The sequence below is a fragment of the Crinia signifera genome, chromosome 7 (assembly GCF_055691185.1).
Source record: "Crinia signifera chromosome 7, ASM5569118v1, whole genome shotgun sequence".
Classification (NCBI taxonomy): domain Eukaryota; kingdom Metazoa; phylum Chordata; class Amphibia; order Anura; family Myobatrachidae; genus Crinia; species Crinia signifera.
In genome coordinates, this window is record NC_139223.1 from 161203827 (window position 1) to 161231304 (window position 27478).

The window sequence follows — 27478 nt, forward strand, 5'->3', positions numbered from 1 at the left end:
GTCATGCAAAGAACGCACCCCTTTTATAAAGAAGGGAACTAGGTTGTGATCCTGCTCTTACCAACTGGCTCCAAGAAGAGGGTCTGGGGCCCTCCGGCAATAGGGCCCACCATAAATTTCCCTTGGACATTTGTGGGCAGGTCCGACCCTTGCTCTTTATGACACAATAAGTGCATTGTGCACCATCTGATGTATTATTACTGATGCTGAAATCAGGGTGACAAAGTGTATAGTATACACAGTGTATATACACACAGCACAGTGTATATACACAGCACAGTATATATACACACAGCACAGTATATATACACACAGCACAGTATATATACACACAGCACATTATATATACACACAGAACAGTATATATACACACAGCACAGTATATATACACACAGCACACTGTATATACACAGAACAGTTTATATACACACAGCACAGTGTATATACACAGCACAGTATAGATACATACATACAGGACATTATATATACACAACACAGTGTATATACACAGCACAGTGTATATACACAGCACACTGTATATACACAGCACACTGTATATACACAGCACACTGTATATACACAGCACACTGTATATACACAGCACAGTATATCAGGGTTGCCGACCCTCCTGGAATTACTGGGAGTATCCCGAAAGTAGGGACCCCCTCCCGGCCCCCCGGAAGGGTGGGCAACCCTCCCGGAATCAGGGGGACCCCCACTGAGCCCCCTGATTGCGGCATTTAAATGCCGCAATCCGCGAGTCTCAGAGGAGGGGGCGGAGCTAAAATGACACAGGTAATGAAAGTCTCCTCTCCGGGCTTCTCCCGGAGAGGAGAATTTGAAAGTCGGCAACCCTGCAGTACATATACACAGCACAGTGTATATACACAGCACAGTGTATATACACAGCACACGCACAGTGTATATACACAGCACAGTGTATATACACAGCACAGTATATATACACAGCACAGTGTATATATACACAGCACAGTGTATATATACACAGCACAGTATATATACACAGCACAGTATATATAGCACACTATATACACAGCACAGTATATATACACAGCACAGTATATATACAGCACAGTATATATACAGCACAGTATATATATATATATATATATATACACAGCATAGTATATATACACAGCACAGTATATATACACAGCACCGTATATATACACAGCACAGTATGTATATATACACAGCACAGTATATATACAGCACATTATATATATACAGCACAGTATATATACACAGCACAGTATATATACACAGCACAGTATATATACAGCACACTATATATACAGCACAGTATATATATACAGCACAGTATATATACACAGCACAGTATAAATATACACAGCACAGTATATATACACAGCACAGTATATATATATATATATACACACAGCACAGTATATACACACAGCACAGTATATATACACAGCACAGTATATATACACACAGCACAGTACATATACAGCACACTATATATACAGCACAGTATATATACACAGCATAGTATATATACACAGCACAGTATATATACAGCACACTATATATACAGCACAGTATATATATATACACACACACACACACACACACACACACACAGCACAGTATATACACACAGCACAGTATATAAACACAGCATAGTGTAGATACACAGCACAGCATATATACACAGCACAGTATATATACACAGCACAGTATATATACACAGCACAGTATATATACACAGCACAGTGTATATATACAGCACAGTGTATAAAGCCCCTTACACAATATCAATGTAGATACAAGGTAACATGGGGAATGACGGGACAAGTCAGTATAACTCGTTAAGGATGCTAGAGGCAGGGCTGGATTAAGGTTTGAGGGGCCCCAGGATTATTGCGCCCCTCCTTGGATTCGGCTCTGGCTATCTACCCCAGAATGTGCTGCACTGATGGACATTTGCTGTACTGTGATCTACTATACTGTGATCTACTGTACTGTGATCTGCTGTTCTGTGATCTGCTGTTCTGTGATCTACTATACTGTGATCCTAATTAAGAACGTTCAAAGATACAGAAACAATAATAATGACAGTAATAAAATGTAATAATCAATTTCATAGGTACCGGCCGATACCAGACATAAACAATTATAATTAACAATATAAATGCAAACAGTAAAAAATAAAGAGTCAGGATTATCCTGAATAGTAATTAAAATATGCTAAAATAGCCCATACATTGCAGAGGAGGAGATCAACGTCCTCTTTTAATATGAGATAGGATAAATCCGCTTTCTCCAACCTCAAGCCCAAAGTAGGTTTAGTGATGATGGTAAATAGGCAATCCAATATTGTTAGTATGGAAGACAGTCACATATAACATAGTTGCCTACCCTCCTGCATTCTGCAGGAGACTCCCTGAAATAGCAGCAATCTCCCTCTCTCCCTCATTAGTCTAGCAATCTCCCTCATGTCACCTAGCCCACATTACACTGTTACATCATAGTTACCTCCCCTCCTGCATTCTGCAGGAGACTCCCTGACATATCAGCAATCTCCCTCTCTCCCTCATTAGTCTAGCAATCTCCCTCCTGTCACCTAGCCCACATTACACTGTTACATCATAGTTACCTCCCCTCCTGCATTCTGCAGGAGACTCCCTGACATAGCAGCAATCTCCCTCTCTCCCTCATTAGTCTAGCAATCTCCCTCATGTCACCTAGCCCACATTACACTTACATCATAGTTACCTCCCCTCCTGCATTCTGCAGGAGACTCCCTGACATAGCAGCAATCTCCCTCTCTCCCTCATAAGTCTAGCAATCTCCCTCATGTCACTTAGCCCACATCACATTGTTACATTTTTTTGGGGAAAAAGGAATGAGACACAGATACATTTACATTGAATCATCGGCACCATTTCCCAGCACTTTACCAAGTACAGTATCTCTTACTAACTGCTTTGGGTCTCATCTACATTTGGATATAAGTAATTATAAAAGATTCCTCTCAGATGTAGCAGTACACACCCACGCTTCTAGGTGCCACGTTCACAATCTCTTTTCACAATCTCTCCATATATAGTACTAGACTCGCCATTTGGGTGGGGCATGACACGCCCCCTCAATGGGGCGCCTTCTACTACCAACTATAATCTCCCTGAAACTAGTTTTCAAAAGTAGGCAAGTATGACATATAATCAATCCAATGTTAGTATTATTGATTAGACACTTGGTATGTTTACCACACTCCCATTTAAGATCGGCTGGGGGGCATCGAGAAGGTGCTATTAGCATCAAACAGTCTCACACAGAAAGCATTTTTGTGTAGGTCCCAAATACTTGGAGACACAGCAGAGTTAGAGGTGGAGCTCCAATAAGTCGGCCGCAGTACCTTTCAGTTGGCAGTAGGATCCTACAAATCCTACTGTGACTAAGGGCCTTATTCTAATTGACTCGCAAGGCTGGGAAATTTGCAGCCTTGCGAGTCCATTGGACCCCGCCCTCCGCGCCAGCCACACCCCCTCACACGCAGTACCCCTCGCACGGCTGAGAATGGATGATTTACATAATCATCCATTCGCAGGCATGGTCGCTGACCATCGAATAATTTCTCCCGCACACACAGTGCAGAGATTTCACTCTAAACTGCGGAGCGCTCTGTGCAAGGACACATTTGGTGATGTCAGCTGCCCGCCCCCCGCATGCCCATAACGGCCCCATTAGCCTTAGAACCCCCAGGGTTCTCATGGGAACGCCCATGGAACGCTGGGCGTTCCCATATGCTAATGGAATGTCCGGCGCCCCCTGCCCTTCTCCGCCCCCCACTCAGTGTGTAGGGTGCATGCACCCGGCAAACCGAAAGTGCAGAAAACATTGCATGGAGGACCTAATCAATCTGAATAAGGTAAGCATTTTTATTAGTAATCTTTAGTTAAACACATTTGTTTAATTCAACTATCTGGTGTCTGTAATGATTTGGATGTAATAATGGTATGGACAACATCAAATCCAATAAAAATAGGTAGTGCCTACAAGATGCAGAACATCCAGTGTTCACAATAAAATAACATTTATTACACCAAAATCATACAAAATCATACTTCTATGCTTAGGGATGAATTCACACAAGGTCAAATTGCAACTGGAATTTATTGCATATAGTAGGTATCACCTTTATCACAAACATTGTGCGTGCGTGTGTGAGCAGTGAATATTTACAAGCAAGAAACCCCATATGGCACAAACCAATGTTAGTACCAATTAAAATGCTAAAATATCTTGCTATTAATTTTATATAGAACTATCTAGCAACAAGCATTTAAGCATAGACACGCCCATATGTGGATCTAGACACGCCCATATGTGGATCTAGACACGCCGATATGTGGATCTAGACACGCCCATATGTGGATCTAGACACATACGTAGGCGAGTATACTTAGACAAAAGGAAACAGTGGTCCACAGGTAGTGGGCCACCGTTCGTAGAAAGGATTCCTGTGGACCACTGTTTCCTTTTGTCTAAGTATACTAGTACTTGATTCCGGGGGGCACCTCCAACACTAAATTTGTTGTATGTATACAAGCATACTATTTTTTTAGTTGGTTCTATGATTCTTACATAATCAACTTTTGTCCTGTGCAGGATACTATTCCTATTTGCTACCTGCACATACGTAGGCGAGTACAGCCCTATGGTAGTTGCAGCTTCCCTGTTTATCATATTTGATCAGACAGCTTAAGGCAGGGCCGGGCAATTGCGGCCCTCCAGATGTTGAGGAACTACACATCCCAGGATGCTTTGCATTAGTTTTGCTATGTGGCCATGCTGAAACTGATGCAAGGCATGCTGGGATGTGTAGTTCCTCAACATCTGGAGGGCCGCAATTGCCCAGCCCTGGCTTAAGGTATATTGACCTATAGCTTGTTGACCAATAGTGGTCAACCTATTGATTGTCGACCTTATTAGTGTCAACCCTACCCGGCTGTACGCGCTCCTGCACCAGGGCTGAAACTAGGATTCTGTAACCCGGGGAAGGCAGTCATTTGGCTCCTCCCTCCTACATGCATGTATGGGTATCCAGAACCAGGGCATGCGACCCCCTAGCCCCCCTACACCCATACTGAGGGACTGGGCATTAGAATTGTCTCCAGTGTCGGATCCAGGATAAAATGACAGGGGGGGCACCATGATAAAAGATGTTTTGGTGGGGGAGGGGCGGTGTTAGTGGTGCCAGTGTACATGCTAAGAGAGCGGCAGAGAGAGGGTGGGAATGGGATTAAAAATAGGCCCTGGCATTTAAAGTACGCAGTCCCACCATGGCGACAAAAGTGAAGGATGTAGTTGTGCGCGTGCCGAAGGCGCGCTCCGGAAAAGGGGGTGTGGCCACTCAACAGGGGGTGTGTCAACACATATACAACTTCTACACATTATGCAACAAAATACTAGACCCCATTATACTTGCCCCTTACACATAATGCCACATGGATTGAGCCAAAATTCACACAATGCCAAATGGATTGTGTCAAAATTCACATAATGCCACATGGATTGAGCCAAAATTCACATAATGCCACACGGATTGAGCCAAAATTCACATAATGCCACATGGATTGTGTCAAAATTCCCAATACGCTTCATAAACAGGGACATTGTCCACCAAAGGCGCGCATTAAACATTTACACCATAATGTCCATTACACGTTAAGTTACACGCCATTATGTCCATTATGTATTATGCCAAACACCATAATGCCTATTAAAAATTATGCTACATAAGTGCTGCTTATCTACATGCTCATTGCCAAGGGTTCCATGCTCATTGCCATGTGGGATTACATGCTCATTGCCAAGGGGGAATACATGCTCGCGGTAAATGGGGGACAGCCGCCGCCAGGCAGAAGTGATAGCCACTGACAGTGGCAGAGCCTGGCTGTATTCAGAGCACTGCAGGTCCCGGCTATTTGAAATAATACCCCTTTCACACCAGAAAATGCATTCCCAGGTTGGCCCCTTTTACACCAGCCTAGTCCCTGCATTTTCTGGTGTGAGGGGGAGAGAAAACCACCCCTTCCCCCTTTAACCAGTTATCTCATTTAACCGGCTATATCTTCGGAACCAACTGACCCATTTACATGAGTATCATATTGAAGAACTTTTGAGTGGGCTTTGAATGATTTTGGTCCAGTGAAACATGAACGTTTGGTTCCAGAGTAATCTGCACTCAAAAAACATGAACAGCCATGAAATTACATTTCAAAAATAAAAAAATCGGCTTACATGCAATATCTCTGGAACCGATTGACCGATATGGACCAGCCTGTTATCATATTGAAGGCCCAGCGATTTGGAATTGAATGAGATCAACGCCAAGCTTCTGTACTGCCAGGGGGGGAACTGGCAGCCATCGGAACCGGGTGGGGGTCGGAATTGACGGGTCCCATATTATCCTATGGGGAAAAAACGTTACAGCTTTGCCAGGCGATATCTCCAGTTCCCGGGGGGCTAGAGACATGGGGCTGGGCTCGTTGGAAAGCTGTGGTCCTCAGCTACAAAATGAAATGACAGGGGGGCACGTGCCCGGGTGCCCCCCCCCCCCCTGAATCCGCCACTGATTGTCTCAACTGATGCCTTCTATTCCTACCTGCTTGTTGGCATATGGCCTGGCAGAGCTAAAGATGCCATTCAGAAGGCTAGCAGGACACCACATACAACAAGTTATCCCTGGGATCGCCTTTTGGGGCCTGGTTTAGGGTAGACAAATCTTAGGGGGACAGACTGCAGCCTCATGTGTGTGCTCTGTGCATATAGAGGAGGACATTTCTAAATCAGGGGATCATCGGGTGCTGGGTCCTCGTGCGCGAACCCTAACCAGCGCTGGGTGCACTATAAGATGCAAAATATACAAATAAAGGATAATAATATACAAAAAAAAACGACAAAGTCACTCCTCAAGCGCCAGAAAAAGTCCTGCAGCTGTTTGTCCTCATTCAACAGTACAACTGTTACACTAGCCAGGACATTTTTAGAAAAAAATCAAAAAAGATTTTATGGGGCTTTCCCACAGCGCTGGACCTTTGGAATCAGTATAACCAGGATGATTTTTTATTTATACAAGTAAATGCAGTCCACTCCGCCTTTAAAAATTCAAGAACAATTTATTCAAAAAAACGTGAAAAACTCCACATCACGAAATTCCACAAAAAAATGGCTTCCATATACCATAAAACATGCAAAAAAAAGTCACGCAAAAAAATATAAAAAAGTATATAAAATATCCAAAACAGTTCCTTTTATAGCATGGTTACTGCCTCATAGGGAAATTGGTGATATATGGATGACCAGACCTTTTCGGGGAGACTTATGATCTTGTAGCAAAAAGTATATATCCCATAGGGAAAAGATGTAATTCCCGGGTGTCTCCTATGGGGCCCTTTTACACAGTCTCACAGCCACCTCTCCAAGGTTTGGAGCACAAAATGGGGAAATATATAAGGAGATCACTCTCACCCTTCCGCTGGGTGCACTATAAGATGCAAAATATACAAATAAAGGATAATAATATAATATACATTCTAGCAGCAACTTGCTCTTGTCGCCATAATCTGTATGTGTCCATGTGGATGACATTATCATCCAATCACTTCTATACAATGTACAAACAAAGTAGCTACCACAGGAAACCACTATTATCTTGGTATCTGTTCCACGACTTTGCTGATAAAGTCACAATAGCGCCCGCAGACATGTCCCGCTGCCTGTAATAGCTCCAGTTTGATGCCAGGGATTTGCCCTAGAAAAGAAAAGAGAAATACAATTATACATTTTTACTAAAACAGGAACATTTGTTATTATGTAAATGAGCAATAATAACATAGCCACGCTCACTCCTACAGTAAAAGTAACATAGTGGTGCTCACTCCTACAGTAATAGTAACATAGTGGTGCTCACTCCTACAGTAATAGTAACATAGCCACGCTCACTCCTACAGTAATAGTAACATAGCCACGCTCACTCCTACAGTAATAGTAACATAGTGGTGCTCACTCCTACAGTAATAGTAACATAGCCACGCTCACTCCTACAGTAATAGTAACATAGCCACGCTCACTCCTACAGTAATAGTAACATAGCCACGCTCACTCCTGCAGTAATAGTAACATAGCCACGCTCACTCCTGCAGTAATAGTAACATAGCCACGCTCACTCCTACAGTAATAGTAACATAGCCACGCTCACTCCTACAGTAATAGTAACATAGTGTTGCTCACTCCTACAGTAATAGTAAAAAAGCAGTGCTCACTCCTACAGTAATAGTAACATAGTAGTGAACACACCTACAGTAATAGTAACATGGCGGTGCTCACGCCTACAGTAATAGTAACATTGCAGTGCTCACACCTACAGTAATAGTAACATGGCGGTGCTCACGCCTACAGTAATAGTAACATAACAGTGAACACACCTACAGTAATAGTAACATGGTGGTGCTCACGCCTACAGTAATAGTAACATAGCAGTGAACACACCTACAGTAATAGTAACATAGCAGTGAACACACCTACAGTAATAGTAACATGGCGGTGCTCACGCCTACAGTAATAGTAACATGGCGGTGCTCACGCCTACAGTAATAGTAACATGGCGGTGCTCACTCCTACAGTAATAGTAACATGGCGGTGCTCACGCCTACAGTAGTAGTAACATAGCAGTGAACACACCTACAGTAATATTCACATGGCGGTGCTCACGCCTACAGTAATATTCACATGGCGGTGCTCACGCCTACAGTAATAGTGACATAGCAGTGAACACACCTACAGTAATAGTAACATGGCGGTGCTCACGCCTACAGTAATAGTAACATGGCGGTACTCACTCCTACAGTAATAGTAACATAGCAGTGAACACACCTACAGTAATAGTAACATGGCGGTGCTCACTCCTACAGTAATAGTAACATGGCGGTGCTCACTCCTACAGTAATAGTAACATAGTGGTGCTCACTCCTACAGTAATAGTAACATAGTGGTTTTCACACCTGCAGTAATAGTAACATGGTGGTGCTCACTCCTACAGTTATAGGAACATAGTGGTTCTCACTTCTACAGTAATAGTAACATAGTGGTGCTCACTCCTACAGTAATAGTAACATAGTGGTGCTCACTCCTACAGTTATAGGAACATAGTGGTTCTCACTCCTACAGTAATAGTAACATAGTGGTGCTCACTTACAGTAATAGTAACATGTGGTGCTCACTCCTACAGTTATAGTAACATAGTGGTGCTCACTCTTACAGTAATAGTAACATAGTGGTGCTCACTACTACAGTAATAGTAACATAGCAGTGAACACACCTACAGTAATAGTAACATGGCGGTGCTCACACCTACAGTAATAGTAACATGGCGGTGCTCACTCCTACAGTAATAGTAACATGGTGGTGCTCACTCCTACAGTTATAGTAACATAGTGTTGCTCACGCCTACAGCAATAGTAACATAGTGGTTCTCACACCTGCAGTAATAGTAACATAGTGGTGCTCACTCCTACAGTTATAGGAACATAGTGGTTCTCACTCCTACAGTAATAGTAACATAGTGGTGCTCACTCTTACAGTAATAGTAACATGGTGGTGCTCACGCCTAGTTATAGTAACATAGTGATGCTCACTCTTACAGTAATAGTAACATAGTGGTGCTGGTGCTCACTCTTACAGTAATAGTAACATAGTGGTGCTCACTCTTATAGTAATAGTAACATAGTGGTGCTCACTCCTACAGTTATAGTAACATAGTGGTTCTCACACCTGCAGTAATAGTAACATAGTGGTTCTCACACCTACAGTAATAGTAACATGGTGGTTCTCACAATTGCAGTAATAGTAACATAGTGCTTCTCACACCTGCAGTAATAGTAACAAAGTGGTTCTCACACCTGCAGTAATAGTAACATAGTGGTTCTCACACCTACAGTAATAGTAACATAGTGGTTCTCACACCTGCAGTAATAGTAACATAGTGGTTCTCACACCTACAGTAATAGTAACATGGTGGTGCTCACACCTGCAGTAATAGTAACATGGTGGTGCTCACACCTACAGTAATAGTAACATAGTGGTTCTCACACCTGCAGTAATAGTAATTGCATTATATGACCTAGTATACCAGTAGTGGAAAACATAGTAAGTATGGGATTCTGGCTTCTGATTATGTTGCAGAATAATATCTATATTATATGACCAGATAACACAGGAAACATTAGGAACATTTACGCCCAGTGCTCCCAGTGACTAGATACAGACCCTCTCCATTACTGGGCTTCCTCTGCCTCTGTTTATCATTACCATATCTAGTGGAATAGATTCCTGGGTACTTGTTTCCTAGCAGGGCGCCCAGATTTCTTACGTACGCTCAGTAGTTAATTTAGTTAATTTATTCACTGCACCCTGAGTGAAATTGCATCGCATGGCCCTTTTTTGCGGCGTGAGATGAGATCTCAGTAGTTCATATGGTAAAACAGCACCACTCTCCTCGTCACCCCGAAGCATGGCGAGCCCCGCGAGGGGCGGCGGAACGCATTCTCCGACCTTTTCATACCCCCACTATCCACGTCGGCGTGGAGTTGATTTTATATAGTGTGGCGAGCTCAGCGAGCCACCGAGCCCGAAGCGTGGCGAGCTCCACGAGGGGATGCGGAATACATGTAAAGTAATCTGCGTACGCTCGCCACGCTTCGGGCTCGGTGGCTCGTTGTGCTCGCTACACTATATAAAATCAACTCCACGCCGACGTGGATAGTGGGGGTATGAAAAGGTTGGAGGATGCGTTCCACTGCGCTCACCACGCTTTGGGGTGACGTGAAGAGTGGTGCTGTTTTAGGTGTTTTACCATATGAACTACTGAGATCTCATCTCATCTGAGCTCATCTCATCTCATCTGATCTCATCTCGTCTGATCTGATCTCATCTCATCACATCTCATCTGCGATGCGATTTTCACTCAGGGTGCAGTGAATAAATTAACTAAATGCCCATACACGCTGCTTTGTGGGCTTGCTTTTTGTGCTGTACTAGCACGGATCGCATTGCATTGCATGTGCAGCTGTTGTGCATGCAATGCGATGCAATGTGATGAAACCTAAGTACAAAAAGTATGTGCTTGCATTGCATGCACAACGGATGCACATGCAATGCAATGCAATGCAATGTGATCCATGCTAGTGCAGCACGTAAAGCGAGCCCACAAAGCAGCGGGTATGGGCTGACTACTGAGATTGCATCGCACACATCGTGAGGCACAGAAAGCCATGCAATGCGATGTGCGATGCGACTTCACTACACAGAATAGCCCACTAAGCAAATAGCAAGTACCGATTCCTGTATTATAAATCTATAGCTGCCCATACACGGTCCGTTTAACGGATCCGTTTGGGACTTAAATAGCACGCATCGCATGCCTTGTGCATGCAGTGTGCATGCAATGAGACCCGATGCGATGTGTAGCTAGTACAAAAAGTATGTGCAGCACATACTTTTTGTTCCGTACTATGTGATGCGCGGGAGCGCTCATCGCATAGTACACAACGGACCGTGTATGGGCAGCTTATGTGATGTTAAGTCGGCATCATAGGCGTGCGCACGGGGGGTGCCGGGGGTGCACAGGCACCTGCTAATGCCCGCCGGCACCCCCCACGCGGTTGCACGCAAAATGTTTAAAATGTAGCACAGTTAGCCGGCAGCGGTCAGGACAGTCTTACTTGCCTGCCGCCGCCGCCCGCTGCCGATCTCCAGCCTGGAAGCGCTGGCCGGGACGTGGGCTGAGCAGCTCAGTGAGCTCCGTTCACATAAGCCCCCGGTCCCGCCTCTATAAACGTCACACACAGACGTGGTGACGTCGCACCGCACACCCGTCCTCCTGCCCGCGGTCCCGTCCTCCTGCCCGCGGTCCCGTCCTCCTGCCCGCGCACCCGCCATCCTCCTGCTGCCTGAGAGAGCAAGCCCAGCAGCAACACGCGCCCTGGGCTGGCAGCAGAGGCAGTGAATGATCCACCACGAGTAGGAGCCAGCCAGCGTGAGTGACCTGGCTGCCTGCAGTGTTCCTCCTAGGAGGAAGCGAGCTAGGTTAGGTTTTTATTCATAAGTGAAAAATTAGCAATTAACCCCCCTGAGTTGTTGGTTTTGCTGGGGCAGGACAAACCTACTAGGGCAGGTTTGTCCTGCCCCAGCAAAACACACCCACAGATATTAGGAAGCTTCCGCTCACCCCCCCCCCCCCCTAGGTTAGTGCGCCAAAGCTAGCTCGGTGATAGACACGCCCAGTAGGCGGTGATAGACACGCCCAGTGGGCGGTGATAGAAATGCCCCTATGGTCGGCATCTTGATACTTGGTAACATTTTTCATAAACAGAACTGCTGTAATGTAGGGGCACACCATGACATGACCGCACCACACATACGCACTGATATGGGTGATCACTGGCAATGGAGAAGAACAGGATCCGTGGCAACAAAAAAGTTCCACTTTTATTAAACCTGTCCGTAGACCGTTATTACCAAACACTAGGTCAGCATCCAAATGAAGATACCCGAGGAGCCTTCAGGATCATATTAGTGAGCAATGGTGCCCATCTCGCTACTTTGCCCTTGGTATTCTCTTTGCCCTACATCCCATACCTGCCCGGTATCTTTCTGATGAACACTGTTCACAGCTAGACTAGATATGGCCTGGAAGTGCCTGAATATTGTTGTAGGTGTCTATTGGACTTCATGGATAGTTTTTTATATTTGTGTTGGAGAGATGAGGGGTGACATTCTATGATTTGCGGGGGGTTTTTTTTGCGATTTTTTTTTCGCAAAAACGGCCGAAATCGCATGTTTTTCCATTTTGGCATATTTAATGAGCTGCGAAAATGTGAAAAAAGTGCGATTTTGGCCAACAAGTTGGACACACTGGAAATGCGATGGCTGCTTTTCGCAGCACATCGCATCCAGATGTTTTCACATTAAAAAGTATACAAATCGCATATTAATGGTATGCGATTTGTATAAACTGTGTCTATAATTCGCCCAAAAATCAGACCAGGTTCTGATGGGCGAATTAGCCAGAAACCTGCACAGATCATTGCGATCGGTGCAGGGTTCTGGTGTAAAAAAAAAGTTTAAACAGTTAAAATAAAAAAAAAAACAGCGCGGGGTCCCCCGCCAGAGCATAACCAGCCCCGGGCTCATTGAGCCGGTGCTGGTGACATAAAATCAGGGTCCCCGACAAATAGGGGTCCCCTTGATTTAATGAAACCAGCACCAGGCTCAAGGTCCGGCGCTGGTTCCCGAAATACGGGGGACAAAATGACTAGGGGTCCCCCGTATTTTAAGAACCAGCACCAGACCCAACCAGCCAGCAGGGTAATGCCACAGCCGGGGGACACTTATTATATAAGGTCCCGCGGCCAAAGCATTATCCCCCTGGCTGGTCAGCATGGGCAGGGGTCCTGGGGAAGTGGGGACCCCCCCAATGAAGGGGTCCCCCCCCTCCAGGACTTACCAGCCCATGCTGAAAGTCCGGGGCTGTCCCCGATGCCCCTGGGCGGTGGGCATCGGGCTGATGCAAAGTGTAAAAAAAAGATTAAAAACTATTGTTTTCTACTGTAGAACTATGAGTCCCAGCAAGCCTACCCCGCATGCTGGGACTTGGAGAACCACAAGTCCCAGTATGCGGGGCATTAAATTAAATATGCGAAAAACGGGCCAACCTTGCGATTTTCAAAAGTGCGATTTGGTGCGATAAAAAACATGCGGATTTTACCGCATAGCATAGAATGTCACCCATAGGGTGAGATTTAATAGGATGAGAGATTCAGAAAGTGAGAGATTTGGGAGAAATCTCCTGGTTTTTTTAAAGCGGCAATCATGTACACTTCAAAATCAAACTGGGTTTGCTGTGTAAATGATTGCCGCTTTAAAAAAAACTGGAGATTTCATCCCAAATCTCTCACTTTCTGAATCTCTCATCTTATTAAGTCTCACCCTTTGGGTCTAAATCACACCTGATTGCAAATTCACAGGCTGGGCAATCATCGATAGATTGCGCACTCGTAATCTCTAAATCACACCTGATTGCAAATTCACAGGCTGGGCAATCATCGATAGATTGCGCACTCGTATGGTTGTTATCTGTGAGTGTCAGGTAATATGCAGGCGTGGCCAGGTGCATGAGGGGAAGTCATGTGACACCAGCTCCGCCCCCGATCAGCCTGATTCTATCACAGCCGCTGAGTAAAGGACCATACACACTTGAAGATTTTCATTTCAAAAGACTTTCCCAAAATCTCTGATAGATATATCTTTCCCCAAAGTAGTGCGTACACACTGAGCCATTTTCCCAAAGAGCGAGAGATTTTCACGAGGTGAAAGACTTTGCTGAAAATCTTTCACATAAAAGGCGATTTACATAATGGTCTGGGTTTGAATTACAAGGGTGGGAGCAAGGGCCATTTTATTCAGTGCATTCCAGTTCTTGGTGCCTGATTCAGAGCTGATTGCTGGGCTGCGTATATTCGGAGCCCACGATCAGGTAAACTACACCCGCGCCGCCCTGACCGGGAAAAATCCCAAACGTGTGCACGGCAAAATTTCATTTGCAGCTGCGCATGTAGGGAGAAATCAATGTATACGGTACGCCATAACAAAATATACACGGGGGGAGGGGGGGCAGTGGCGGCGGTAACATATACATTGCTGGCCTGCGAAAAATGTAAGGCATGGCTTTGTGGGACAAGGGACTATGCACTCCGTAATGCCCATTACACATTATGCCACACACCGTAATGTCCATTACACATATGACACACACCGTAATGCCCATTACACATTTTGACACACACCGTAATGTCCATTACACATGACACACACCGTAATGCCCATTACACATATGCCACACACCATAATGCCTATTACACATTATGCCACACACCGTAATGCCCATTACACATATCCCACACACCGTAATGCCCATTACATATAATGACACATAACTGCCGCTTACCTACATGCTCATTGCTAGGGTTTTCATGTACAGTGCCAGGGGTAACATGCTATGTGCACTGCATCCTTACGCTCACCTTGCCCCGCTGTCTGTCCCCGCCTGCATCACTAAAGGAGACCGCCGGGCAGAGCAGTGGGGTCATCCAACTGTCTCAGAGCAGGTCCATCTGTCTGCGACTCGCAGCCAATCAGGCGACGGTGGCTTGCGAGTTGCAAGCAGGCGTGTCATTCAAAATAGCCGCACAGCGGATGGTTGGACCTGCTCTGAGACAGCTGGGTTTACCACCACTCTGCCGGCTGTCTCCTTTAATGATGCAGGCAGGTACAAACAGCAGAGCAATGTGAGCGGACGTTCCGCCTCCAAAATGAACTGACGCAACGCAGTTATGCCCCGTTCCAGCTCTATTTAACCCATGGTGGGCAGGTGCCCAGTGGTTCCAGTAATATATAGATTACTGGCATGCGCCAGCAATCTATATATTACTGGCTTATGGTTGTCATTGGTGCCCAGTGGTTCCAGTAATATATACTGTAGATTGCTGGCATGTGCCAGAAATCTATATATTACTGGCTTACAAAAAAAAACATTGGTGGCCAGTGCTGCTCCGTGTGGAGCAGGACGGAGGGAGGCGGGGGGTGCATCAGCTGCACATGTGGCCTGACCCGGGAGGACGCGCACAAATGACCAGCGGGGCGGGGAACGGCAGGTGAGACAGGCGGGGAGCAGGGCTTTCAGCAGCCAGCCGCCGCAGCCAGCCGGACATAGCGATTCAGCTGGGCAGCGTCAGCGTGGACAAGTGAGTATGACAGGCGAGGGAGGGGAGGGGGGGCGGCAGCGGGGCGTACCGCCGGGCTGAAAGTGGCTTATCTTTCAGCCCAGCAGCGTACACACACAGCGATGATGGATGACAAGCCATCCATCATCGCTGGATCTGCTGGTAAAACCAGCAGATGAAAGACCTTTCTAGCGATGATGCGGGAGCGCACATCATCGCTAGTCGGGGGTCGCTGGCCCATACACACTAATCGATTTTCATCTGAAAATCGGTCAAAACGCCTGTTTTGACCGATTTTCAGGTGAAAATCGTCAAGTGTGTATGGGCCTTAAGTCCTGAGCTACGCACAGACTGCACACACTGGGGAATCATTACATGGTGAGCGGCTGTTATCTGGGAGTGTCAGGTAATACGCAGGCGTGGCCAGGTGTGTGAGGGGAAGTCATGTGACATCAGCTCCGCCCCCGATCAGCCTGATTCTATCACAGCTGCTGAGTAAGTCCTGGGCTGCGCACACACTGCACACACTGGGGAATCATTACATGGTGAGCGGCTGTTATCTTGGAGTGTCAGGTAATACGCAGGCGTGGCCAGGTGTGTGAGGGGAAGACATGTGACATCAGCTCCACCCACGATCAGCCTGATTCTATCGCAGCCCCTGAGTAAGTCTTGGGCTACATACAGACTGCACACACTGGGGAATCATTACATGGTGAGCGGCTGTTATCTGGGAGTGTCAGGTAATACGCAGGCATGGCCAGGTGTGTGAGGGGAAGTCATGTGACATCAGCTCCGCCCCCGATCAGCCTGATTCTATCACAGCCGCTGAGTAAGTCCTGGTCTACACACAGACTACACACACTGGGGAATCATTACATGGTGAGCGGTTGTTATCTGGGAGTGTCAGGTAATACGCAGGCGTGGCCAGGTGTGTGAGGGGAAGTCATGTGACATCAGCTCCGCCCCCGATCAGCCTGATTCTATCACAGCTGCTGAGTAAGTCCTGGGCTACACACAGACTGCACACACTGGGAACCATTACATGGTGAGCGGCTGTTATCTGGGAGTGTCAGGTAATACGCAGGTGTGGCCATGTGTGTGAGGGGAAGTCATGTGACATCAGCTCCACCCCCGATCAGCCTGATTCTATCACAGCCGCTGAGTACGTCCTGGGCTACGCACAGACTGCACACACTGGGGAATGATAATGGATTTGCAGCAAATTGCATGTGGGATTTCACTCTGGCTGGGCGGCATATATATGATTGCATAGCTCCAAAATTTAGCAGCCCAGCGATCAGGCCTGAATTAGGCCCTTAGTCAGCACAAATGTTTTTAGTGTAGGCAGCGAGGTTCTGTATAATAATTAGCAGACCATTGTAGGATGGAGCTCTAGCTTTGTTCTTTGGGTACAAAATGCCGGCAGTCACAACGCTGATGGTCAGGATGTCAGCAGCGGCATCATGATGGTCAAAATCCCTAACCAAATATCCCCCTCTCTGGAGGGTTAGGCTGCAGGTAGGAGGATTGGGATTAGTCTGCAGGAAGGGGGGGGGGAATAGGCTGTGGGGGGTATGGTTAGGGTTAGTGTAAGACTTTGGGGGTACGGTTAGGGATAGGCATACACATGGATTGATTTGGCATACAATGTGGGCGTTCCTAATCGATCGGAATGACCAATCGCTCCGTGTGTATGAACAATATCAATTCAGATGCGTGTACCCGCCGGCCGTTAGGAGAGGTCTATGATCTATCATGCATGTAGATAAATCATACACCAATCTATTGCAATGTGTTGAAATCGTTTCAAATGTATACAAGATGAACAATTTGGTAACACTTTTTGGTATCATTCTTGTGTATTTTTGTGATAAAATGATAATCGTTAAAGTTCGTGTGTAATCGTTTGTACAATCGTTCACCATTTGACACCAAATCATTTGTCCAGGAGTGAGGACATCATTAGCGATATTGGATTGTTTCCCTTGTGAATGCCCCATTACTCTGCTGCGGGGGATTCGGGGAGGTGCAGGACATTTTGCGTCAGACTTTAAATCCATTCATATACATTTTATTGAATTCATTTTTGGAATAATATCTGAGAGTTCGGGAACGCTGAATATTTCTGTCCTACGCGGCAGAGAGGCGGATACTGCTCTGTGCCCTGGTTATAAGGCCGCCAGTCACTCCGCGTACAATGGCTGTGTCACATATTGCATCCTGGGAGACGTGTAATTACACGGTACCGCTGTATATTACCTGGCTTTATCTGGACGGATAATGCGTCCTTCAGTTGGTCTATGAGTTCCTGCAGTCGCTCCTCTTCTGTCCTCACCGGTGGCAGCGGGGAAGGAATCTCGGGGTCCTCTCCCATTGTCCAGCTGCATTTCTCCGGCCGTGTCTCATCATGTCCTGAACAATGGCCACTTCCCGTTATTGGGATTTCTTTGTGGCCGGAAGCAGCCTTGATAGACTGACATAAATGCCTCATATGTCTCAGCGTCTGTCTGTTCTGTGCCTTGAAGTGGTCATCTTCTCCCCGCAATGGGAAGCACGTACCATGGCGTTCTGTCTGGCTCCGGCTGAAGTGTTCTCCCATTTCTCGAAAATCACGGCCATCCCGATTGAAAACCTTTTTATTCTTTATACTCCGTCCTTGCTTCAACTTGGAGAACTTCATTATATCCTGATATAAAACCAAACCAATAAAACACATTAAGGACAGATATAAGAAAGGGATTAATCCTTGTATTACACTGACAAATCTTATTTCATTACCGACCAGAGAACAATTCTGCATCCATATGGTATACGTACGGACGAATGCCGGCAATCAGAATACCACAACTGGGATCCTAAAGGAGGGCATTTCCGACAGGGGTCAGTATACTCCTGCCCCACAGTCTAACCCTAACCCTTCCGCCCTGCAGCCTAACCCTAACTCCCTCCCCACTAGTGTCCATCCTAACCCTAACACTCTTACCCTGCGGCCTAACCCTAACCTCTCCTCCCGCAGCCTAACCTCCTTTCCCGCAACCAAACCCTCCCCTCCCGCAGCCTAACCCTAACTCTCCCCTCCTGCATCCTAACCTCCCTTCCCGCAGCCTAACCTTCACCTCCCTCCCCGCAGCCTGACCCTAACCTCCCCTCCCGCAGCCTAACCCTAACCTCCCTCCCCACAGCCTGACCCTAACCTCCCCCTCCCGCATCATAACCCTAACCTCCCCTCCCGCAGTCTTATCCTAACCTCTCTCCCCGAAGCCTAACCCTAACCGGCTGCCTCATGTCCAAACCCTCCCTGACATGCTCACTTCTTGCCTTTAGGTCTCCTTACCTGCACCTCAGGTCACCTGTCTGTCTCCCCCTCCCTCTAGACTGTAAGCTACTTAGAGCAGGGCCCTCTTCCCTCCTGTTCTCACAGCACCCTTCTTGCATTTCAATTACAGCTCTCTTACTCACCTACCATCTATACCCGCATCTCTTCTCACTCACTTCCCTATATCTCAGCTCTCTTACTCACCTACCATCTATACCTGTATCTCTTCTCACTCCCTTCCCTACATCTCAGCTCTCTTACTCACCTACCATCTATACCTGCATCTCTTCTCACTCACCTCCCTATATCTCAGCTCTCTTACTCACCTACCATCTATACCTGCATCTCTTCTCACTCACTTCCCTACATCTCAGCTCTCTTACTCACCTACCATCTATACCTGCATCTCTTCTCACTCACCTCCCTATATCTCAGCTCTCTTACTCACCTACCATCTATACCTGCATCTGTTCTCACTCACTTCCCTACATCTCAGCTCTCTTACTCACCTACCATCTATACCTGCATCTCTTCTCACTCACTTCCCTACATCTCAGCTCTCTTACTCACCTACCATCTATACCTGCATCTCTTCTCACTCACTTCCCTACATCTCAGCTCTCTTACTCACCTACCATCTATACCTGCATCTCTTCTCACTCACTTCCCTACATCTCAGCTCTCTTACTCACCTACAATCTATACCCGCATCTCTTCTCACTCACTTCGCTACATCTCAGCTCTCTTACTCACCTACCATCTATACCCACATCTCTTCTCACTCACTTCCCTATATCTCAGCTCTCTTACTCACTTACCATCTATTCCTGCATCTCTTCTCACTCACTTCCCTACATCTCAGCTCTTACTCACCTACCATCTATACCTGCATCTCTTCTCACTCATTTCCCTACATCTCAGCTCTCTTACTCACCTACAATCTATACCTGCATCTCTTCTCACTCACTTCGCTACATCTCAGCTCTCTTACTCACCTACCATCTATACCCACATCTCTTCTCACTCACTTCCCTATATCTCAGCTCTCTTACTCACCTACCATCTATACCTGCAGCTCTTCTCACTCACTTCCCTACATCTCAGCTCTCTTACTCACCTACCATCTATACCTGCATCTCTTCTCACTCACTTCCCTATATCTCAGCTCTCTTACTCACCTACAATCTATACCCGCATCTGTTCTCACTCACTTCGCTACATCTCAGCTCTCTTACTCACCTACCATCTATACCCACATCTCTTCTCACTCACTTCACTACATCTCAGCTCTCTTACTCACCTACCATCTATACCTGCATTTCTTCTCACTCACTTCCCTATATCTCAGCTCTCTTACTCACCTACAATCTACACCTGCATCTCTTCTCACTCACTTCTCTACATCTCAGCTCTCTTACTCACCAACCATCTATAGCTGCATCTCTTCTCACTCACTTCCCTACATCTCAGCTCTCTTACTCACCTACAATCTATACCTGCATCTCTTCTCACTCACTTCCCTACATCTCAGCTCTCTTACTCACCTACCATTTATACCTGCATCTCTTCTCATTCACTTCCCTATATCTCAGCTCTCTTACTCACCTACAATCTATACCTGCATCTCTTCTCACTCACCTCCCTACATCTCAGCTCTCTTACTCACCTACCATCTATAGATGCATCTCTTCTCACTCACATCCCTATATCTCAGCTCTCTTACTCACCTACCATCTATAGCTGCATCTCTTCTCCCTCACTTCCCTAAATCTTAGCTCTCTTACTCACCTACCATCTATACCTGCATCTCTTCTCACTCACCTCCCTACATCTCAGCTCTCTTACTCACCTACCATCTATAGCTGCATCTCTTCTCACTCACCTCCCTACATCTCAGCTCTCTTACTCACCTACCATCTATAGCTGCATCTCTTCTCACTCACCTCCCTACATCTCAGCTCTCTTACTCACCTACCATCTATACCCACATCTATTCTAACTCACTTCCCTACATCTCAGCTCTCTTACCCAATTACCATCTATACCTGCATCTCTTCTCCCTCACTTCCCTATATCTCAGCTCTCTTACCCAATTACCATCTATACCTGCATCTCTTCTCCCTCACTTCCCTACATCTCAGCTCTCTTACTCACCTACCATCTATACCTGCATCTCTTCTCCCTCACTTCCCTATATCTCAGCTCTCTTACCCAATTACCATCTATACCCGCATCTCTTCTTACTCACTTCCCTACATCTCAGCTCTCTTACCCAATTACCATCTATACCCGCATCTCTTCTCCCTCACTTCCCTACATCTCAGCTCTCTTACTCACCTACCATCTATACCTGCATCTCTTCTCACTCACTTCCCTATATCTCAGCTCTCTTACTCACCTACAATCTATACCCGCATCTGTTCTCACTCACTTCGCTACATCTCAGCTCTCTTACTCACCTACCATCTATACCCACATCTCTTCTCACTCACTTCACTACATCTCAGCTCTCTTACTCACCTACCATCTATACCTGCATTTCTTCTCACTCACTTCCCTATATCTCAGCTCTCTTACTCACCTACAATCTATACCTGCATCTCTTCTCACTCACTTCTCTACATCTCAGCTCTCTTACTCACCAACCATCTATAGCTGCATCTCTTCTCACTCACTTCCCTACATCTCAGCTCTCTTACTCACCTACAATCTATACCTGCATCTCTTCTCACTCACTTCCCTACATCTCAGCTCTCTTACTCACCTACCATTTATACCTGCATCTCTTCTCATTCACTTCCCTATATCTCAGCTCTCTTACTCACCTACAATCTATACCTGCATCTCTTCTCACTCACCTCCCTACATCTCAGCTCTCTTACTCACCTACCATCTATAGATGCATCTCTTCTCACTCACATCCCTATATCTCAGCTCTCTTACTCACCTACCATCTATAGCTGCATCTCTTCTCCCTCACTTCCCTAAATCTTAGCTCTCTTACTCACCTACCATCTATACCTGCATCTCTTCTCACTCACCTCCCTACATCTCAGCTCTCTTACTCACCTACCATCTATAGCTGCATCTCTTCTCACTCACCTCCCTACATCTCAGCTCTCTTACTCACCTACCATCTATAGCTGCATCTCTTCTCACTCACCTCCCTACATCTCAGCTCTCTTACTCACCTACCATCTATACCCACATCTATTCTAACTCACTTCCCTACATCTCAGCTCTCTTACCCAATTACCATCTATACCTGCATCTCTTCTCACTCACTTCCCTATATCTCAGCTCTCTTACCCAATTACCATCTATACCGGCATCTCTTCTCCCTCACTTCCCTACATCTCAGCTCTCTTACTCACCTACCATCTATACCTGCATCTCTTCTTACTCACTTCCCTACATCTCAGCTCTCTTACCCAATTACCATCTATACCCGCATCTCTTCTCCCTCACTTCCCTATATCTCAGCTCTCTTACTCACCTACCATCTATACCTGCATCTCTTCTCACTCACTTCCCTATATCTCAGCTCTCTTACTCACCTACCATCTATACCTGCATCTCTTCTCACTCACTTCCCTACATCTCAGCTCTCTTACTCACCTACAATCTATACCTGCATCTCTTCTCACTCACTTCCCTACATCTCAGCTCTCTTACTCACCTACCATCTGTACCCGCACTGATAGTATACTGTATGTGTAGCTAGCGACGGTAGCCTATGGGAGCCACTGATAGTATAGTATGAGTAGCTATTGGCAGTAGCCACCATGGGGGCCACTGATAGTACAGGTGTAGCTATTGGCAGTAGCCACCATGGGGGCCACTGATAGTATACTGTATGTGTAGCTAGGGACGGTAGCCTACGGGAGCCACTGATAGTATAGTATGTGTAGCTATTGGCAGTAGCCACCATGGGGGCCACTGATAGTACAGGTGTAGCTATTGGCAGTAGCCACCATGGGGGCCACTGATAGTACAGGTGTAGCTATTGGCAGTAGCCACCATGGGGGCCACTGATAGTACAGGTGTAGCTATTGGCAGTAGCCACCATGGGGGCCACTGATAGTACAGGTGTAGCTGCATTTCCATGCTCTGCTCGTCCTCCAGTGCAACATCAGTCTCCCACCACTAATTAGCCCAGTCCATTACTAATGACCTCATGTTCTGGGAATCGGCGGCTCAGTTTATCATTTCCTTGGAGATGACGGATGGAATTAATCACATCCACTTATACATATGACATAGAAAGGTCACCACCAGGTAATTACATGGCGTATATTCCCTGATACAGTCACAGAGTAATGATATCACTATCTGCTGATAAGTTATGTACATATGTACAGACGTGTGCTATATGCAGTGTGTCTGTATAAATAATGCATGGCCAGAGCTGCATCAAGGGGGAGTCCATGGGCCCGGGCCATGTTGACCCTTTGACCCTGTCGACATTCCGCATGTTGGGCCTTATTTTGGTTCATTCTTTCTGACAAAATCCTTCTTAGATGGGCAAAACCATGTGCACTGCAGGTGGGGCAGATGTAACTTGTGCAGAGAGAATTAGATTTGGGTGGGGTTTTACTTCAAAGTGAGATCTATATTGCAGTGTAAAAATAAAGCAGTCAGTATTTTCCCTGCACAGAAACAAAATTACTCACCCAAATCTAATTCTCTCTGCACATGTTACATCTGCCCCCCCTGCAGTGCACATGGTTTTGTCCATCTATGAAGGATTTTGTCAGAAAGAATGAACCAAAATAAGGCCCGTTGACTTATTGACCCTGTCAGCCTATTGACTGGCTATCTTGTAAACCCCACCCCTCCCGATCCCCCGAGCGGATGTGCGATCAGCGGCTAGCAGTGATCCGCACTATGGGGTTTATTCTAGTTCATTCTTTCTGACAAAATCCTTCTTAGATGGACAAAACCATGTGCACTTCAGGGGGGCAGATGTTACATGTGCAGAGAGAATTAGATTTGGGTGAGTTTTTTTGTTTCTGTGCAGGGAAAATACTGACTGCTTTATTTTTACACTGCAATATAGATCTCACTTTGAAGAAAAACCCCACCCAAATCTAATTCTCTCTGCACAAGTTACATCTGCCCCACCCGCAGTGTACATGGTTTTGTCCATCTAAGAAGGATTTTGTCAGAAAGAATGAACTAGAATAACCCCCTTTGACGGGACATCAGGGATACTAAACATGTAAATAATTCCCCTGCGCGCCTGTCAGGACATCGGGGGGGAGTTCCTCCAATACTCCGTAATGTATGGGCACCAATAACAAGCCCCTGTCCTTTTTCAAACAATGGGCCCGATTCAGGATTTTTAGCAAAGCACACAATGGGGCAAAAATCATGTTGCTCTGCAGGTGGGGCAGTTGCAGAGAGTGAAGGTGGCTGAACATTAGGGCAATTTATCTTTTATCACTAGTCCCCTGTGCAGTGTCACTGGCTGTGAGCTCACAAGACACCTGAGACACTACTCCCCTGTGCAGTAGCACTTACTGTGAGCTGACAGGACACCTGGGGCACTACTCCCCTGTGCGGTATCACTGGCTGTGAGCTCACAGGTCACCTGAGACACTACTCCCCTGTGCAGGAACAGTGGCTGTGAGCTCACAGGACACCTGAGACACTACCCCCCTGTGCAGTATCACTGGCTGCCTGCTACTCCCCTGTGCAGTAGCACTGACTGTGAGCACACAGGTCACCTGATACACGACTCCCCTGTGCAGTATCACTAGCTGTGAGCTCACAGGTCACCTGAGACACTACTCCCCTGTGCAGTAGCCCTTTCTGTGAGATAACAGGATGCCTGAGACACTACTCCCCTGTGCAGTATCACTGGCTGTGAGCTCACAGGTCACCTGAGACACTACTCCCCTGTGCAGTAACAGTGGCTGTGAGCTCACAGGACACCTGAGACACTACCACCCTGTGCAGTATCGCTGGCTGCTACTCCCCTGTGCAGTAGCACTGGCTGTGAGCACACAGGTCACCTGATACACAACTCCCCTGTGCAGTATCACTGGCTGTGAGCTCACAGGTCACCTGAAACACTACTCCCCTGTGCAGTAGCACTGGCTGTGAGCTCACAGGTCACCTGAGACACTACCCCCCTGTGCAGTATCACTAGCTGCTACTCCCCTGTGCAGTAGTAGTGACTGTGAGCTCACAGGGCACCTGACACTACTCCCCTGTGCAGTAGCACTGGCTGTGAGCTCACAGGGCACCTGACACTACTCCCCTGTGCAGTAGCACTGGTTGTGAGCTCACAGGGCACCTGACACTACTCCCCTGTGCAGTAGCACTGGCTGTGAGCTCACAGGGCACCTGACACTACTCCCCTGTGCAGTAGCACTGGCTGTGAGTGTACCTGTGCTGTTGTAGTGTACGCAGCATGCTGCTGCAGCTCCTGCAGGTCTCTCCTCATATTCTCATTACTCTCCGCTAACATCTGGATCTCAGCCTGTAACTTGCAGCGATTCTCTTCCTGAGACTCCTGGAGAACTTGCACTGCTCCAGTCCAGCGACTTAATTGCCTCCTCAGTAACCTGCCAGGGAGAGATTGGAAGATCTGTGACCTGAGAAAGCTTCTCATTACTGCAGAGAGGTGATGTGAGGGGAGACCGCTGCCTGGCGCTGCGCAGCCCATAGCGGGAGAGCTGGCACACTTCTATCAATAACAGACGGTTATAGTCCCATTATATCAGTGAAATTACTGCAGGTCAGACTGGGGCAATCAGCTGCTGGTGTATGCAATTAGGAATAGGGTAAAGGCCCATACACACTAGGAGACATGAAAGACAAAGATATTGGCACCAATCTCCTTCAGTGACTGTACATTTACATAATGGACTGGTGTGAAACCCAGAAATTTAAATAAAGGGCTGGCATTACAGGGAAGGTGGGCATGAGTACTGCAGTACACAGGCATGTAGGCTATATTTTACACGCTGCAATACATGTAGGCTATACCTTGATGGGATGTGGGTGCGTACATGCTACATTTGTAGGCAGGGGTACAATGCATGGGGGCGTGACCAGTGATCTATAAAGTCTATAGGCATGGTATACATTGGCGGCAAGTGGGTGTATGGAAACATGCTATAAACATGCATGCTACATTGGTAGGCAGTGGGTACCATGCATGCTCCTGCATGGTACACATCAGTGATCAGTGGGGCACATCTACATTGGTGGCCAGTGTCCAATAATGTACTAATGAAAACATTGATGGCCAGTGTGAATGCTCACCTCACCGAGTGCCGGGAATGGAGCAAGAGGAGGAGCCAGTGGCGGGAGCGGAGCCAGACAAATTTTGCTGCCTATAGGCCCATACACACTAGAAAATATTGGCATTAATATCGTTCAGAAAGGGGCAGGGGCGGAGTCATTGTGTGTTCCGGGGTTAGATTGTGGTGGGGGTGGAGCCAGCGGCGGAAGCATGAGAAAGAAGGAGCAGCGAATGCCGGGAAGAGCGGCGGGTGAGGTGAGGGTTAGGTCTAAATTAAAGTGGGCTAAAGGACCTCCTGACGTCACAGGGGAGGAGAGGGGGTGGAGAGAGGAGAAGCAAGGTCGGAAGAACGGTCCCAAATGGAACCTCACGGGCTCGCTTCGCTCACCACGCTTCGGGCACGGTGGCTCGCTCCGCTGCGCTCACCACCTGGTTACTAAAGGCAACCAGTGGTGGCATGGATAGTGAAGGAGCAAGCCCCCCAGCCCTGCTCCTCCCCCTGGACGTGGAAGGTCCTTTAGCCCACTACAATTTAGCATCTACCGTGAGGGGCGGGGCACGGAGTGCCGCAGGCCAATATAGCTCATGTCCTTTGTCTTCCATCCACACTGTATGATGGGTGCAAACGGTGTTAGCAATATTGGCAGATTGACTTGCATCTCCAGAAGATGTCAATATTGTTAACAATGAGCAGAGGGGGGGGGGACACACACATTGTTAACGATATTAGGCATACACACAAGAAGATATTGCTATCAATATTGTTCAGAAGCCCCTTCCTGTGAATGAGATTGATGCCAATATCTTCTAGTGTGTATGGACCTAAAGGCTGAAAATATGGTTAGAGATAGGCTGCGACTAGGGTTAGGGATTGGCTGCGACTAGGGTTAGGGATTGGCTGGGACTAGGGTTAGAGTTAGGCTGCGACTAGGGTTAGGGATTGGCTGCGACTAGGGTTAGGGATTGGCTGGGACTAGGGTTAGGGATTGGCTGCGACTAGTGTTAGGGATTGGCTGCGACTAGGGTTAGGGATTGGCTGCGACTAGTGTTAGGGATTGGCTGCGACTAGTGTTAGGG

General features: G+C 46.8%; 1 protein-coding gene across 1 annotated transcript; it reads right to left on the bottom strand.

Annotated features, from left to right (window-relative positions):
* Window positions 1–7303: 7303 nt before the first annotated feature.
* Window positions 7304–27063, bottom strand: DYTN (dystrotelin). The gene is made up of 3 exons (XM_083152073.1): window positions 25541–27063; window positions 18090–18516; window positions 7304–7804 (listed from the first exon to the last, which is right to left on the bottom strand). The coding sequence occupies exons 1-3, from the start codon at window positions 25817–25819 to the stop codon at window positions 7701–7703; spliced, it is 810 nt and encodes a 269-aa protein (XP_083008199.1). The 5' UTR covers window positions 25820–27063; the 3' UTR covers window positions 7304–7700.
* Window positions 27064–27478: the final 415 nt, after the last annotated feature.